The sequence below is a fragment of the Manis pentadactyla genome, chromosome 15 (genome assembly GCF_030020395.1).
Source record: "Manis pentadactyla isolate mManPen7 chromosome 15, mManPen7.hap1, whole genome shotgun sequence".
Lineage (NCBI taxonomy): Eukaryota > Metazoa > Chordata > Mammalia > Pholidota > Manidae > Manis > Manis pentadactyla.
In genome coordinates this window covers 82,414,314-82,432,744 of record NC_080033.1, presented here as the reverse complement: position 1 = coordinate 82,432,744, position 18,431 = coordinate 82,414,314, and the positions used below count along the sequence as shown (strand labels likewise).

Sequence of the window (18,431 nt, the reverse complement as noted above, 5' to 3'; positions counted from 1 at the left end):
TCCGGAGTGGGTTCAAGCCTCTGCTCAAACGTAAAAATACCAGAGACGGGAGTGCGTAAAAGGTCTCAAAAGATGCAGTTACAAGAGGACAAGCAGGACGCAGAGTGACAAAAATCGCTCGCAGTGACACCACGTCTAACCTACGAGGTGTCGAGAGAGGCCCGTGAGAAACCCAGAGGAGGCTCTCCCAGGGCACCCGGCTCACCCGCTACTGGCCTCGGTGCCTGTGCCGCCCTTCCGGGGAACGAGGTGCTGGGGTTGAAGGAGCTCTTGCAGTAGCAGCGAAACAGAAGGGCCACCCCCACCCCGCAGGCCGGCCGGGCCCGCTGCACAGAGTCCCTCCCAGGGGCTGAAGGAAAGCTTCCCGACTGGCCCCTTCCCGGCCGATCACGTCAGCTTCCACTTGATGTGAGAACAATCTTCCCAATGAGTCAAAGGCTAAATAAACAAGCTCCTCCATCCAAGGGAGGTCGTGCAGAAGTATTACTGCGGGAAATCCAGCCACCTTCCGAAGAAGGCCGCGCCGGCTCTGGCTGATCCAAGGGAAAGGAAACAGGGCCGTGCTGGATATTCTGCTCTGGGGGAACCCTTGCCCTGCAGGCCGGGACTGGGGCTGGCGGGGTTCTAGCTGGGCTGATCAAAGACAGGGTTCAAGATACTCTCGGACCACGAGACAGACTGGTCTAGCCCAAGGGACAGGGGGTGCCCAGCTCTGCTGGTGGCAGCAGGTGCTGGGGGCAGGGGTGCCCAGGAGCACAAGGGAGACTGTGGGAAGAAAAGGAGGGGACACGGGCCGAAGGGGAACAGACCAGCCTGACACGGGCGGCAGAGCAGACCTGCCTAGTCTGGCGAGAAACGCTGTATCTGACTTTAAGAATTCCTCTGGTCCAGGGTCTGGGCCTCGCCTGCTGGCCCAGCTGGGCTCTCCCTGTCCCCTCTCCTCACTGAGCATCTCTGCTGTGTAAACGGAGGGTCTGGAGCCCGTTCTCCTCGGGGCTCTGCTGCTTGGGGCCAAGCCCGTCACTACTGCTGCCTTCAAAACACTCTTTCTGGATCCATACATGTCTTCCTCTGGGGAGAGTGGGCAGCTCAGAAAATACAATGCACATGGGACGGGCACCTGCCCCACAGGCAGGAAGCACAGCTGCCGGCGCAGCTGCCCTTCAGTAACTCTCTGAAAGCACACGTGTGTGGAAGGGTGTCCCTGAGCTAGAAAGCAGACACTTGATGTGAGAGTTGCCTGGCTTCTTGGGAACGAGCAGGACATGTTTGCAGGACTGAGAAGGGGGCTCGTGGCCAGGGCTTATGCTCGTAAACCACAAAACCACAGAAGTGGACTTGCTGATGCAGCTCAAGAAGCCAGAGTGCCATGGCTGAGTGACATCTTAGGTGCCACCTGCCCATCCTTATCTGCTCCCAAGACCAGGGGTCTGGAGGTGCATGAACTCAGAGCTGTTTAATGGATCTGGAAAGTGGGCTAAGTCTGTTCTGTTTGCAGAACTCAGCCTGCAATTCTATCAAGCCCTCAACACTCACACAGGGTAAAAATGCAGCACTCCCTCGTGACAGCCCTCGAGTGCTTGTGAGCACCAGCTCTCTGCCGGGTTGAGATGGCAGTGAGACCATGGTGCCCTCCAGGGGCACATTTTGAAAGGGCAACAGGCAAGCAGAGGTAGGGGATGAGTAAAGAGCCTTGCAGGGGGAGCAGGAGGGTATGGGGCCTTATCCTTCCAGTAGGGCCCCCAGTGCAGCCCCAGGACTTAGTCCATCCTGGCCTGCTGCGCATCTCAGGGGAAGGGGCCTGCACCAAAAGGGGCTTCAAAGGGATCAACAACAGAAAGACCAAAATCAGGCTTTTCCATTCAAATGGATGGAAATTTCCTTTCAAATTTCAAGATAACATGAGAGTGATTGCTGGAACACAAGAAGACCCATCAAAGCAGTTTTAAAAAAACGGATGATCTCAGTGTATCTAAAGTAAGTGATTTACCCTGAATGTTCTTTAAGAACATCACTTCACCCTATGTTAGCAAAGAATGAAGGAAATAACAGCAAATTTGTGGAAGTCAATTCGTTGCAGTCTAGAGGATGAAGAGTGTAGTCACAATGGGCAAGTATCATAAACTAAGTGTCCTGCCACAGTCACAAATAGCACGGATGACCACAGTCCCGATATTCACTTTCAGAAACACACCTGCACCCAGGAAAGGAGCTGTCTACTCAAGAGGACAGGAGGTAGAGATGAGAGCCTGGTTTCATACACCAAAAAACTGTTAGAAATAAAGGAATTCAGTAAAGTTAAGGGACACAAAATCAACATACAAAAAGCAGCTGCATTTTTGAACAATGAATGATTTGAAAAAGAAAAGACAGTCTCATTTACAAATATCCATTTACAGGTACATTAAAAATAATAAATAACTAGAAATTTAACAAAGGAGGTGAAAGATATGTACACTGAAAATTACAAGACACTGATGAAACTGAACATGATACAAATAAATGGAAAGGTATTCCATGTTTGTGGATTGGAAGAATTAGTATTATTAAAATGTCCATTTTACCCCAAACCACCTGTGGACTCAGTGCCATCCCTATCAAAGTTCCAAGGGCATTTTTCAAAGAAATGAAAAAACAATCCTAAAGTATGTATGGAACTAAATCAAGACGCCAAATAGCCAAAACGATCTTGAGAAAGAACAAAGCTGGAGGAATCACATTTTCTGATTTCAAGCTCTATTGCAAAGCTATTGTAACTGAAACAGTATCATCCTGGCATAAACACACAGATTAATAGAACAGAATTGAGTGCCCAGAAAATAAATCCACACACATATGGCAAATTACAACAAAGGAGGTAAGAACACACAATGGGGACAGGACAGTCCGTTCAATAAATGGTGCTCGGAATACAGGCCATGCAACAGGAGACCGGACCCCATCTTACACAAAATAGTCCTCTATACCCAAAAGTTAACTCAAAATGGATTAAAGACTTAAATGTAAGACCTGAAACCACACAACTCCTACATGAAAACAGTGGGAAAAAGTTCCGTGACGTTGGTCATTTTTCTGGCAACAAGTTTTTTGGATCTGACACCAAAAGCAAAGACAACAAAAGCAAAAATAAACAGTGGGACGTCCAACCAGAATGCTTCTGCGCAGCACAAGAAAAGGGAAATGAAAAGGCAGCCTCCTGAAAGGGAGAAGTTACCTGCAAACCATCTATCTAATAGGGGTTAATATACAAAACACAGGAAGAACTCACTTAACTCCACAGCAAAAACCCAAACAATCCAATTAAAAAATGGGCAGAGGACCTCACTAGACATTTTCCTGAAGAAGACATACAAACAGCCAACAGGAACATGAAAGTCACTCACCACCACTAAGTTTCAGGGAAACGCCAGTGAGAACCACAGTGCAGAATCACCTCCCACCTCTCAGAGTGGCTGCTCTCAAAAAGATGAGAAGTAACCTGTGCTGGCATGGACGTGCACGAAAGAGAACTCTGGTGCATGGTGGCGGGAACATCAGTGATGCAGCCACTATGGAAAATGGCATGGAAGCTCCTTAAGAAATTTAAAATACAACTTCCACATGGTCAGCAGTCCAACTCGTGGGCGTTGTATCCAAAGGAGGCGAAGCCACTACTCAGAGCTCTCCCTGCTCCCACCACGTTCACTACGGAACTGCTCCCGGCAGCCCCAGCTTGGAAACAGCCTCAGGTGTGCACTGATGAGTGAACAGGTAAAGAAGATGTAGTGTAGGCTTAGCCATAAATACTATTTAGCCGTAAAAAGGACATCCTGCCTTTTGGGAGGATATGGACGGACATGGAGGGCATCATGCCAAGTGCAGTAAGTCAGGCAGAGAAGGACTCTTGACCCTCACTTATGTGTGGAATCTAAAAAAGCCAAATTCATAGACACACAGCAGGATGGCAGTTGCCATGTGCTTCTGGAGAGATAAAGGGGAGGTGTTGGTCAAAGGTACAAACTTCCAATTATAAAATGAGTTAAGTTTTTAGATCCAATGTACAGCATGGTAACTAGAGTTACTCATACCGTGTAGCTGAAAGTTGCTAAGAGAATAGATCTTAAATCTTACCGCCACACACAGAAAAAAGGTAATTATGTGAGGGTATGCTGGTGTTCACCAATCTTAATGTGGTGCTCATCCTGCTATGTATGTGGATCAGACCATCACATCGTACGCCTTACACTTTATACAATGTTACATGTCAACTGTACCCCTGCAAAGCTGGGGGGGGAAAAGAGTCTTTCTTTTAAAGAAAAAGATGAAGGAAAAAGAAAATGGACAGCTCAAGAAAGTGAAATGACAACTTGCAGAATGGGAAAATGTATTTGCAAATTAGGTATCTGATAAGGAACTTGTACCAAGAATGCACAAAGAACTCCTAGGACTCAATAACAAAGACAACCGAATTCAACAAGGGGCACCTGAACAGACACTGCTCCAAGAAGACACACGGACGACCAGTAAGCAAATGAAAATGTGTCACTAACTATCAGAGGGCAACGGTCCAAGCCACCACGAGATGCCATCTCACAGCCACTAGGATGGCCATCATCAAAAGGACAGAGAACAGGTACTGGTAAAGGAAGGGGAAGAGCCTGGAATCTTTACACATTTCTGGTGGGACTGTAAAATGGTGCAGCTAGTTTGGAAAAATCCAGCAGTTCCTCAAAAGATTAAATATGTTTACCACATGATCCAGCAATTCCACTCCTAAATGTATGCACAAGAGAAATGAAAACTATGCCCATGCAAAAATACAGAGCAATGCTCACACTCATGACAGCCAAAAGGTAGAAACAACCTCAATGTCCACCAGTGGACAAGGAGATAAGCAAAATGCTGTACATCATGCGGTGGAGTATTATGAGGCCACACAGCGGGATGAGGCGCTGGCACGGCGTCATGCTGAGAATCCCGGGGAGCACCGTGATGAGTGACAGCAGCCACTTACGGAGGACCACACAGCGTATGATTCCACATACAAAATGCGCAGAGTAAATAAGCCCATCACAGGCGGTGGGTCAGTGACTGTCAGTAAGGCCGGGGGCATTCCGGGAAAGGGGGAATGGCTGGCGATGGGGACAAAAGTGGTTTGAACTTGCGACTGCAGCACAACTGTGCACGTCCTACATGCCGTTAAAGTTGCGCTCTTGGGGCGCGCTGCACGGTTACACAGCTGGAGGAGAACACCGACTCCGCCCGATTCTGGGTCTGCTTACCAGGGCCACCCGCGCTGACCCGGCGCCCCTCCGCCACACAGACGTCCACAAGGGCTGCGGGGAGCCCCGGAGCCGCCCCCCCCCCCGCGCACCTGCACGGCGCACCCAGGGCGCGCACAGCCCGCAGCCCCGAGGCCCCCCCTCCTACCTGGGCGGCTGCGGGGAGCGCGGCCTCGGCTTCTCCTTCTCCTTCTCGCGCTCCTTGTCCCGGTCGCGGTCGCGGTGCTGCCGCTCCTTCTCGTCGCGCTTGGCCCGCTCCCGCTCCCACTCCTCCTTCCGCCGCTGCCGCTCCTTGTCCCGCTCGCGCTCCCGCTCCCGCTCGCGCTCCCGCTGCCGGCGCTCCCGCTCTCGGTCCCGCTCCCGCTCCCGCTCGCGCTCCCGCTGCCGGTTCTCCCGCTCGCGCTCTCGCTCCCTTTCCTGTCGGAAAGCCAAGCGCGGCGGTGAGAGGCCCGGCAAACAGCGAGCGCACGCGGGGCGGGCGGGCCCAAGTCTCTCCCTTGAAACACAGCGGGTATCCCCAGAGGCGGTGTGCCCGGTGAGCGACCCCAGGCACGGCAGGCGGGTGCGCGGGTGCCGGGGCGGCCGGGGCACGGCAGGCGCAGCGCCCCCCACGCGCGGCTCCCCGCAGCGCCCGCGCCGCTGCTGGGCGGGGCCGCCGGAGCTGCAGCTCCCGTGCCTGCCCTACGGCTGTGCCCGCGCTGCGGCGCGGGGCGTGCACCCGGCACCCGGCACCCGGCACCCGGCACGGGCCGCGGAGGCAGCGCGGTCACTTCACACCGACCCGCGGGCGGCAGGTCCCTCCTGCCTTCAGGCTCCCTGCCCTGCCCCGCCAGCCCCGCCGAGGCACCGCGGCCCTGCAGTCGCGCCCCAGCCAGGAATGTGCGCTCCGGGGGCAGGGGGGCGGGCGGGCAGCCAGGGCCCTCTCCACAAGCTCACCAGGCACCTCCTCCTGGTCCTGAACTTCCCACTGTCCTACAAGTCAGAGCGCAAACGGCTGCCTGCCTCTGCCTGGCCCCTCCTGGCCGCGGCTTGTTCACAGCACTCTGGAAGCACTGCGACGAGGCCCTCGAAGGCTCAAGCTCATGTATTCATGAACACGGAACCCTCAGAGAAATGCTGATCTAGAACAGTCTGCCACGAGACCAACAAGGCGTGGCTGGCAGAGGCCTAAAGGAACGTACTCACTTGGTTTATTGGACAGGACGGCAATGGCAGGACAATTATAAATGCAATTACTAAGGGGCATGAAAGAAGAATGAGCTCCAAGGGGGGGATCACGGTCCCCGGCAGACTTGTGTCAGTGACTCGACAGGCAAAACCAAAGCAAGAACACAGATAAACCCAAAAAAGTCTCTGTTTCAATCATCACTAGTTTAATCTGAATCAGTTCTCCAGTCAATTTGGGATTGAAATTAATCCCTGTGCTGACACAGTTAAGCCCATAAAAAGTCCTGTAAATAAAAACACGACAATTTTAACAAACTGATCAATGCACTTCAGATGTGAACACCAGAGCCGTGACTCACCCGGTAATTGTGGTAGGGTTCTGTTTCTGTGTACTGCACTCTGAAATTCTCATACTGCCCCCCGCGCCAGAACCGGTCTATTTCATAGTCATAGTAAGGATCCGCATAAGGTTCCAGTCTGAAAAAGGTGAGGAATAATTAGGATCATTCACGCACAAATATTAAAATGTTAGTGAACAGAATCGACAAACCGAGAACATAATACACCATGACTTGTGGGATTTATTCAGGGAAAGCAAGGGTTCATTAGGAAATTCATTAATATACTACATACATTAATGAAAATGTCCATGACAAAAATTCAATACCCGTTCCTGATGAAAATCCACAAGCAATCAGGCAATGATACTTTCTTAATGTAGGAAATACACACATACACTTTAGAACCAGAGCCAGCAGCCTGTAAGTGGGAAAGGAGGAGGCATTTCTGTGAGCCCAGGAGGAGGCGGGGAGGTTTGCTGGGCCTCCACAAGGACCCGCCATGTGCTGGCCATGTGATCAGGCCGGAGGAGTCTGGGAGAGGCGGAGTGGCAAACAGATCCACGTGATCTCAACTGGCAAACTGAAGGGTAGATGCCTGAAAACCAGGCTCCCTAAAGGCCATCCAGTCAGAAGCACTCTCGGGGTGGTGGAGAAAGAGAAACGTACAGAAACCAGCACGTTGGTGTACCACATGACCAGTTAGGAGACAGCAGAGCAAATCTCATTTATGATGGCAAGAAAGCAAACTACTTGGGAACAAAAATACAGTTAGCCAGAAATGTGCAGAACCTATTTGGGGAAATTAAATTCTTGAAAGACATAAAAGCATGCCTGAATAAATGACACGACATTTCTCACCTATGGATGGGGTGAGTGGACATTGCCAGGCAGTCAGCTCTCCCGACTCGCTTACAATTAGGTCAGTCCCAACAAACACACCAATGAGTTTTTTTGCCAACAGCTACAGAAGCTGATCCCCAAGTTCACCGGGAAATAGAGCCATGCAAGACAAGGCGAAACATGGTGGGCAGATGAGATGCCCCCTTAGATGCCATGGGAACGGAGGAGGCCCAGCACACAAGGGGACACATGGGTGGAGGGGTGAAACAGCCCAGCCACCCTCCCGCTCTCTCTGCAGAGTGCACCCTGCTCTGCCAGCTGCTCCAGGGAGGCCACAGGGGCCAGGGTAGAAGGGGCACTCGCTCTGCAGTGACACTTCCCTCCCCTCCCCAGGCCTGTAGAGCGGGCAGTGTCCCCTGCTTGGTGTCCGGGGTTTCCCTGGCCCTGGGCAGCAGTGCCTCCTGCAGTTGCTACCTCTTGTCCTGCTTCTACAGTCACCTACACAGCTCGTCCTGTGAAATGCTCTCGTTAACACAGCCAGGTGGTCTCCTCTGCTGAGTGGACCCCCAGGGACAAGAGAAATAGCTGAGGCTCTCCTGGTTCCCAGAGGTCTGGACTTACCAGGTCTGGGAGGGGCCTGGCATATGAATGCCACAAAAGCTCCCAGTGACTTCTGACTCACAGCACATGTTGAAAAAGCGAATGAAACACAAGCAGAAACCTGGCTGTAAGGCTAGTCCCATAGCATACCCCCTGCCCAGCTGAGAAGATGCCAGCATCCCCCCCACATGGCTGAGAAGATGCCAGCATCAGCCTGGCAGCCAACCTGGGGTGGGGCAGGGCCTGGGGTTCATTCGGCGAGGCCGACGAGCACGCTGCAGAACGAGGTCTGCAGGCTGCTCCCCATCAGGCGCATGTTCAAGGCCCCCGCTCCAGCCAGGATGGGAAGCCGCTATCCTGGGAGCCAAGGCTCGGAAACTTTTCCTCCCAGGCTCGGTCACCCCAGTCGGAGCAGGACCTCGGTGCTCTGCAGCATGCTGGGCAGGCAGCAGCTCCGCCCTGAGGCCTCGAGGCGTGCGTGGGGCTGGGTGCCACGGTGACCAGCAGAAGCAGCCTGACTCTCACTCCTGTCTGTGATCTAACCCTGTTTCCACATGCCAGCATTAGAAAATGTCAGTTTTAATTATGTCTTTAAATCTATCCCTTCACATTCTGACTAGAAACCTCCTCTCCTTTCCGCAAGCAGGAAGCACAGTGGTGACACGGGATGAGAGGCCTGAGACAGCCTGGTGGGTCCAGGTCAACCCGACTGAACCCTGAAACACAAGCTTCATATGTGTTCCTTTCTCTGTACCTTTTACTGTCATTTCAGCCAGAAACTAGCAATTGTCACTTCCCAGTAGCAAATGTAAACACACCAAGTGTTGCTCCAGCCTAAGAGGGTGCTGAAGCTGGCCTGGACCCTGACTGCACTGCGTGCTGGCCCACGGCCGGAGCCCACCCTGCCCTGGCCGCTCAGGCCCGTGTCCTCCCCATGGGCAAGGCGAGGGCAGACCCTTCCCAGGAAAGGGAGCGAGGGGAGGGCCGCACTTCATGTCGCAGCTTCTGAAGAACTGACATGTCTTTCAACCACAGGCACTTCCTCTGTGATCAGTGTTAAAAGACAAGCGATGTGTCTGGGAGAAGAAACAGTGCACACAGCACTGACCACAGAAGGGGCCATGCCCACCATGATCCTGGACGGTTCCTGGTCACTTGGGGAGGTGGGGAGGCCGAGACTTATGGGGCTCCTGGGGTTTCAGGAACAGCTGCACAAACTCCCAGAGCTCACAGGAAGCCCCTCTCAGTCATGGCCCTGGCACTGAGCTAAAACCTTCCCTCCACAGAAGCAGAAACTAGGGAAAGTCAAGTGCAGGAAGTCTGACACGGTCTCGGGGGTGTCAGCCCGGTCCAGGGAGAGCGGCTGGGCATCAGCCCCCACCCACCTGGGAAGTCTCCCTGATGCTCTCCAGAGGGCACGCCCCACAGCTGGGCACAACTTAACTCTCTCTCAAAGGGGAAGAAAGGGGCAGAACCATTCCTTACGTTGTGTCTCTGACATCCCTTGTGATTCGATAATTCCAATCTCGGAAAACTTCATTTTCTTTGTCAAATTCCCGTTCATCTTCACCAATGGTCACCGTAAACCTTTTCTCTTCAAAATCAGGCTCCTGTTCTTTTCGAATGGTTGCTTTTTTTAAAACCTGCCATTGTAAGAGGAAAGAAGTCAACACTAGCCACCAGGAGAAATTCGGGGAACCCTATCCTGGTGTGACCTATGAGCCTCCTGCGCTGTGTCATGACCGAGCATGCCTCAGAGAGACAGACACTGTTCCGTAGCTCCTCAAAGGTATCACAAACACACGCCTCACGTCAGAGGCTTTTCTGAGTTTTTGGTCACCGCCTCTGGATCAAAAAGCCCTAGTTTTGTGTGAGGACCACTGCTGGCACCTCCCTGGTTTCTGCGGGACGCTGTTACCTCCTTGGCGTGCCGGAGTCCTCGTTCCCAGGCACTCTCGGTGGGGGGCTCCGGAGGGGGCGGAGGCAGAAGCTCATCCACTACCGGCCCGCCCTGTTAGAGACAAGAGGAGACAAGCTGAGGAGGCAAGACTTTAATATCCACGAGCAGACAGAGGAGTGGACGCCAGTGAAACAGGAGTTGGCCACACTTGGCCTGCTCTTTCCTCCAAGCCTCACTCTGTCCACAGACATGCTGCCTGGCCTGAGGCTAGGATCACCTCTGTGCAGAGACAGCGGAAGCATCTGGAAGGCACCTCTGTGATGCCACAGAAACACCTTTTACACAAGGCGTGTTAATGGAGATTCACAGCAGTTTAGGGGCTGAGTGGCTAGCAATGAAAGAGAAGAGGCATCCACGCACCCAAGGGCTGGCAGGCATCAGTGGGTGAGGCCCTGGAGGTGGGGCACCATTAGGCGGGAAGGGCTCGGCTTTGGCGATGAGGGAGTAGTTGCCCTTGTCGTTGACGCCAGGGTGTATAAACCTGCAATTCATTCCCCAGGTGCAGTTCCCTATGGAGACAGAAGTCAGGTCAGAATGGGTCTGTAAGGCAGAGCATGTGGTCAGCTTCCTGAGGCTTTGCCTGTGCGGCAGCCCAGGGTCAGAACCAGGAGCAGCTGCCCTGAGGGCTGGTGGCAGGCCAGACAGTGTGCCGAGGGCACCCAGCTACCTCGCCACCCACCACATGCATGAGCAAGCGCCTGAGAAGGCCCCCAGGTCCCCACTGCACTCTCCGCCCACAAGGCCAGGTCAGCTGTGCAAGTGTACGGGCTCACCGCTCACACCTGAAGCCCTGCTCTGCATACACTCAAGTTTCAAGGCAGGTGGCCTCACAGGTCTTGAGCAGACCCTCGGCCAGGAGGCTTCCTGTGAGCAGCACTTCCTAAGGGCTCTGTACGTGGCTGGGGCCGAGTTTTAGGGGAGACAGGGCCCCTGTTCCCGAGTCACTATGCGAATCGTTCCTTTCCTCATAGACACAGAAAAGTCTGAGCACTTTCCAGACGCCCAGAGGCGTCTGCTCTGGGGTTTCCCTGCTCAGGGGGCATTGCAGCCTGGGAAGCTCACAGCTACTGGACACAATTGCTTTTCAGACTCAAAACCTCACTCGTACTGAGACACAAATCCCTGGGCAGCATGCACGTCAGAAGTCTGCCGGTTGTCCAAGGCGCTCCGCCAGCCCTGTGAGTCGGAATGTCTCCTATCCCAAGCCTGCCAAGTCACCGCAACTTATTTCTTTTTTTTTTTTTTTGAGAGGGCATCTCTCATATTTATTGATCAAATGGTTGTTCACAACAATAAAATTCTGTATAGGGGACTCAATGCACAATCATTAATCAATCCCAAGCCTAATTCTCAACAATCTCCAATCTTCTGAAGCATGGTGAACAAGTTCTTACATGGTGAACAGTGCAAGGGCAGTCATATCACAGAAACTTTCGGTTTTGATCACGCATCATGAACTATAAACAATCAAGTCAGATATGATTATTCGTTTGATTTTTATACTTGATTTATATGTGAATCCCACATTTCTCCCTTATTATTATTATTATTATTTTTTAAGTAAAATGCTGAAGCGGTAGGTAGATGCAAGATAAAGGTAGAAAACATAGTTTAGTGCTGTAAGAGGGCAAATGTAGATGATCAGGTCTGTGCCTATAAACTAAGTATTAATCCAAGCTAGACAAGGGAAACAAAACATCCACGGATGCAGAAGATTTCTCTCAAAACAGGGGGGGTGAGGTTCTAAGCCTCACCTCTGTTGATCCCCAATTTCTCACCTGATGGCCCCCCTGCGACTGTGCCTGTCTTAGGTTGTTCCTCCCTTGAGGAATCTGACCCGTCTCTGGCTAACCAGCCATCTTCCGGGGCCATACAGGGAAATGTAAAGTTGGTAAGTGAGAGAGAAGCCATATTGTTTGAAAAGGTTAGCTTTTTACTTCTTTGCAGATTTATGCCCTGTGGCTTCTATGCCCAGCATTTGTCTTGAGGTATCTTTACCACTTGGAAGAATTATGATACTCGGTAATTTTCGATATGAGGCACGAATTCTACCGCAGCTTATTTCTGTACTCAAAAAATGTGTCAAAGAGAAAATACTCAGACAACTATAACAAATTGGGTGTTTATACCTTATAAAAAAAAAAACCAATTAAAAAGCCATCTTTTCCTATTACTCAGCAAGAGAACATCAAGATTATTTAAGGAAACTACCAATTTTTCAGTATAGGAGGCAAGAAGTCCAAGTTTTTAATTTCATTAGGGAGCGGATCACTTAAAAAAAACCTTTTTTAAGAGGTAATACGTACATAGGTTCAGAAGTAAATACGACATACAGTATCTAAGTAGTTCAAAGGGCATTTTCAATGGGTTAACTTACAGTTAAATTTGAAACCACTTTTGATATATACTCACTTCTAAACATGATACAGTTTTTGAATGTTTCTGTCAACAAGACGTGTTTTTCCTTATGTAATATAAAGAGAAATAATCATTTGCTGTTTAGGAAAAAGCTAAGTTTTACCTTTTAAACATTATGTATATTTAAACTTGTGTTAAAACCAAATAAATAATGCATTGATCTAAATTAAGTATGAAGTGTGCTTAAAATTATTTCTCTAGGAATGCAAAAATGACAAATTAACTTTTAAAATTCCTAAATGTGTTTGAGAGATCCCATACCAGAGGTTAGGATTATATTATAAGGGGTTCAAAACCACAGAGCCTCAGAGACGTTTAGAGAACAAAGACTATGCAGCCATACATCTAAATAAAGAATTCCAGAACACTGAACGACATCCTGTGACTCCTATGAAACTCTTACCATATCCCACATGACTTATGTAATTGAAAAAGTACCAAAAGCTCTCATAGTAGAAATTTGCAAGTCAGAAAAGTTGACAATGTAAACCACAGCTTTTCTGTGATTTTTCAAGCCTAAATAAAATATGTATCTGGGTGGTAGGTACGTGCATATTTACTATTTCGTTTTTTTGTTGTTGTTGTTACCTGAAAATATTCACAACAAAACCATTACCCATGAGCCCACTGACAAAAAAGACCTCTCCTTACACTGGCAGGTGAGGGAGCAAGGGGCAGGTGGGGAGACCGTAGGACAAGCAAGAGGCAGGAGTAGGGGTATGTGCCCCTCCAGGACCCTGGTGGGTGACAGAAGTGGTCCCTAGGGGCCCCTGCTCCTGGGTGGGCTGAGATCTTTGCTAAGCATGTCTTGACCCTTGACCACCAAAGAAAAGAAGATTCCAGAAAGAAGTACAGGTGATCTATATACACCTGGCAAGGACATATGTCCAGCAAATGTAGGCAAAGAGGGCAGAAAAGGAATAGTGTCAATCCCATTTGCCTTTTTAAAAGTGGATTTGTATCTGTACAGAAAAAAAGCCTGGAAGGATACGCCCCAAGCTGTTGGGACTGTGGAAAGAGGTCTTTCATCTTTTATTGTCTTCTCTGGTAGCATGTTACTTTCATAATTTAAGAAAACAATTCATTTTGAAAAAAAGTTCTCCAGAAAATGGAAGCAAAAATAGGTCTTTTGGTTTTAAAATTGTATGCCCCCAAATGAAACTTCACAACCACAAAATTCATGTGGAGTGTGGTTTTGACTGGACGAAAAAACAGCTCGCCATTACGTCAGGAGTCTGAACAAGGACGTGGGCAGAGCCAGAGGGAAGAGGAAGGGTAGGAACAGGTGTGTCAGGGCAGGACGGGGCACATTTCCTCACCAGCACACACGGCTTCACATGTCTGGATGATGTGTTAGGCCCTAACTGATGGCGGGCATGGCAGTCATTGCTTTACTCTTTTATTTTTCTTCATGCAAGTGTAAACCTTATTTTCTATCTGTGAAATATTTCATAATAAAACTAGAAAAGGTAACATATATAAAGTAGCGTACTTGGCGATGAACACCCCCAGGGCCTCCACCAGGGGCCACTCCCAACTCGCTGGGGGCTGAGCAGTCAGCAGCCGATCCCGCCCATTCTGTTCTGCAGGCTCCAGAGTGGAGCCTGGCTGCTTGTCACTGAACAACACATCTATCTACACAAGGAGCCTCAACGCTCAGCAGGAGCCAACCTCCATTCTTCCAGGACACATGGGGAACCTACACAGATTCCTTGGCAGACATGGAGGGGAACACACACGGGTGACACAGGAAGTGGAAGCCCCCAAGCCCAGCACCGCTGGCCACAACACCCTGGGCCAGTCTGGGGGGCCTCTGTCCCATGGTCAGAGAAGAGGAAAGTGCCGTGCCTGAGGGTGCGTGGGGCGGTGTGGGAGGCCCAGAAACACTACCGAGCTCTGACTCGCGTGCTGTTGGCGCAGCTGCTCATCAGCAGACTGTAGGTGACACCAGGTACAGGCCGCATGGCCGCCATGCTGCACATGTCCTACTGGGGCAGCTGAAAATTTTAGTGTCCATTTTCCATACAAAGTACTTGCTTCACACTAGAATTTTAAACAAAGACTTAAAAGACTAGAACTTCAAACAATACATTCCATGGTCCCATTTCCTATTTTGTTTGAGTAGATCAGGATAGGTAAACACAGGGATTGTCAAAACAAAGTTTAAGGTGCTTTGTGGTTTTAAAAAATACTCCATGAAAAGAAGGCAGAATGTAAAAAAAGCTAGTAATTAAGTATTAAGGACAGAGCCGAGATGGGCACACGTCCACCCTGCAGGCATGCCCAGGAGCCGCAGTGCCCCCATGACGGAGCACAGCCTCACGGACGCTCTGCAGCCCCACGCACAGAGCTGCGGGGCAGCCAGCCAGCCGCGGTCCCATGGGCTGGCATCGCGGGGCCTCAACTTCTTTAAGGAGTATACTCACTATGGTGGTTAAAGGAATAAAACAATTTCTGGGCTGCTTTTAAATAATGTGGACTTGAAACCAGGGGTTCTCTGACTTTTTGGGCTCAGGACCTCACAGAGCTTTGTACAGGCTGGACCTATGGTATTTACTATAGAAACCAAAATTGAGAAGACTTAAACACACACTATAACATGGAATTTAGGTTAAAAATATGTTAACAACAACATGGATGGAGCTGGAGGGTATTATGCTCAGTGAAACAAGCCAAGCGGAGAAAGACAAATACCAAATGATTTCACTTATCTGTGGAATATAAGAACAAAGGAAAAACTGAAGGAACAAAACAGCAGCAGAATCACAGAACTCAAGAATGGACTAACAGGTACCAAAGGGAAAGGGACTGGGGAGGATGGGTGGGTAGGGAGGGATAAGGGGGGGAGAAGTAGGGGGATATTAAGATTAACATGCATGGGGGGGTAGGAGAAAAGGGAGGGCTATACAACACAGAGAAGGCAAGTAGTGATTCTACAACATTTTGCTATGCTGATGGACAGTAACTGTAAAGGGGTTTATAGGGGAGACCTGGTATAGGGGAGAGCCTAGTAAACATAATATTCATCATGTAAGTGTAGATTAGTGATAGCAAAAAAAAAAAAAAAAAAGGCAGTTCCAGTGTGGTAACCTCCAACGAGTTCTACACAAGGGTATAAAGGGCATATAAAAGTGTAGGCAAAGGGTCTGTTTGTGTTTATACAGAGGATCAAAGCCTAATTGGGCTACCCCGAAAATGAACTAAGATACGATATGAAAAAGAACTTCCAACATCTGCACTCTCTGGAAGACTCATGCCAGAAGATGATCATCAAAAAACCCCAACAAAGATCCACGCACTGCTACAGCTGTAGATGCACTCATCCCACCAGTTCCTGGACTTGCCATGGGAATGAGGAAGGAGACATCTAAGCTGGCCTGTGCATACAGTAAAACAACAAAATTGGACTGGATCTATACTGTTGGAACTCAACCAAGAATTAGGAGAAGTGCAAATTGTAGCACTCCAAAGTCTTACAACTACAAACTATTTACTGTTAAAAGAACATATGGCATGTAAACAGTCCCCAGGAATGGGTTGTTTTAATTTGTCTGATTTCTCTCAGACTGTTCAAGTTCAGTTGGACAATATCCACCATATCATAGATAAGTTTTCACAAATGCCTAAGGTGCCTAACTGGTTTTCTTGGTTTCACTGGAGATGGCTGGTAATTACAGATATGCTTTGGTTATGTAACTATACTCCTATTATGTTAATGTGTGTGTGCAATTTAAGTAGTAGCTTAAAACCTATACATGCTGAAGTTACTCTACAAGAAGATATGTCAAAGAAATAATCAATCTTCCCATGTTTTCTTCCGCCTGCTACTTCTATAGCTTTTCTTCTTCCTTCCTAATTACAACCCTTAAATAGAATTCGTGCCTCATATCAAATTTACCGAGTATCATAATTCTTCCAAGTGGTAAAGATACCTCAAGACAAATGCTGGGCATAGAAGCCACAGGGCATAAATATGCAAAGAAGTAAAAAGCTAACTTTTTCAAACAATAAGGCTTCTCTCTCACTTACCAACTTCACATTTCCCTGTATGGCCCCGGAAGATGACTGGTTAGCCAGAGACGGGTAAGATTCCTCAAGGGAGGAACAACCTAAGACAGGCACAGTCGCAGGGGGGCCATCAGGTGAGAAATTGGGGATCAACAGAGGTGAGGCTTAGAACCTCACCCCCCCGTTCTGAGAGAAATCTTCTGCATCCGTGGATGTTTTATTGCCCTGGTCTAGCTTGGATTAACACATAGTCTACAGGCACACACCTGATCATCTACATGTGCTCTCTTACAACACTAAACTATGTTTTCTACCTTTATCTTGTATCTACCTACCACTTCAGCATTTTATTAAAAATAATAATAATAAAGAGAGAAATGTGGTATCCACATATAAATCAAGTATAAAAACCAAATGAGTATTCATATTTGAACTGACTGTTTAGAGTTCATAATGCATGAGCAAAACCGAAAGTTTCTGTGATGACTGCCCTTGTACTGTTCACTATGTAACTTATTCATTATGTAAGAATTTGTTCTACATGTAAAAACTTGTTTGTTATGCCTCAGAAGATTGGAGACTGATGAAAATTAGGCTTGGCGTGGATTAATGCTTGTGCATTGAGCATTGACTCCCCTATACAGAATTTTATTGTTGTTAACAACCATTTGATCAATAAATATGAGAGATGCCCTCACAAAAAAAAAAAAAAAAAAAAAAAAAAAAAAAGGACAGACTTCCAATGGTAAAATAAATTAGTAACCGGGATGTAATGTATAGCATAAGGAATATAGTCAAGACATTGTAACAGCCTGGTAGGGTGATAGCTGGAACCTAGAATTATGTATATAAATGTTCTACCACTGTGTTGTACACTTGAAACTCATGTAATGTAATACTGTGTGTCAACTACCCTTCAATAAAAAATAATTATTAAAAAAAAAAAAATGTTAACAGATGTTTTATGAAAAGTAACTGCACTTTATAATTACTTAGTGATGTGAGTGGCACTATTTCCCCTTTTGCAAATCTCTTTAATGCTCACACTGGAATCGAATTCAGCTGGGTTCCCACGTCTGCTTCTGAATTCCATCTGCTGTGACAGACTATCTGGGTTGAAGGAGGTGAGGAACACCTAGCTTCCCACAAAGATGCGGCTGGACAGGAGAGGGCTTGCTGGACTGCCTTTTCAGACTCTCCAACACTCTCCAACACAGAGCTCAACCAGTGAAGGCTCCTTAAAAGCCACAGTGGGGGACCTGCAGCCCTATTGCTGAGCTGCCGACTCAGTCCGCTGGCCTGACACCTGCCTTGAACCATGAGCGCACCTTTTACCCAGGACAATTCTGTGACACCTCACAACAGCCATCTGGAAAAGTCATGAAACACTGCAAAGCCATCAAGCTCATGGAGATCCAGGCTCTCCAAAATTCTAATTTTCATTTGAAAGCTTGACTTTTATCATTAGCAGCAGACAGTTCTCCTTCAAGTGGCAGGCCCACCTGACTCTGCACGGCCCTTCCTGCGGGTGCATGCGGTGCTCATGGGAGAGCAGCTGCCCCTGGCTCGCAGCACCCCTCGCAGCCCCACGCGCACCAGGGCGGCTCCACACACACTTCCGACCCCCCCACGCTGGGCAGCAAGGCGACGTGTCTGGGAGCCTACTGGGGAGCGGTCTGAAGCTGGACTGGGGTGATGCTGCATGACTTGGTGAATCAAGTAGAAGTTACTGAACTGTACACTTAAAAAGGGGAATTCATGGCAGTTAAGATAAACCTCAATAAAGTTTTTTAAAAAAAGACTTTTACTCGGGTGTAAAGTTTAATCATAGTTCTC

The 18,431-nt window shown here is 48.9% G+C and overlaps 1 protein-coding gene across 3 annotated transcripts in view; it reads right to left on the bottom strand.

The window, feature by feature from the left end:
* ZC3H18 (zinc finger CCCH-type containing 18) overlaps window positions 1–18,431 on the bottom strand; it is a 63,520-nt gene that overhangs the window by 18,571 nt on the left and 26,518 nt on the right. For all 3 annotated transcript variants that reach the window (XM_057492973.1, XM_036924224.2, XM_036924225.2), the window contains exons 4-8: window positions 10,530–10,678; window positions 10,128–10,220; window positions 9,695–9,852; window positions 6,788–6,905; window positions 5,410–5,678 (exon numbers count right to left, since the gene is read on the bottom strand). In XM_057492973.1, coding sequence (XP_057348956.1) covers window positions 5,410–5,678; window positions 6,788–6,905; window positions 9,695–9,852; window positions 10,128–10,220; window positions 10,530–10,678 — 787 coding nt within the window. The remainder of the gene's footprint in view (window positions 1–5,409; window positions 5,679–6,787; window positions 6,906–9,694; window positions 9,853–10,127; window positions 10,221–10,529; window positions 10,679–18,431) is intronic.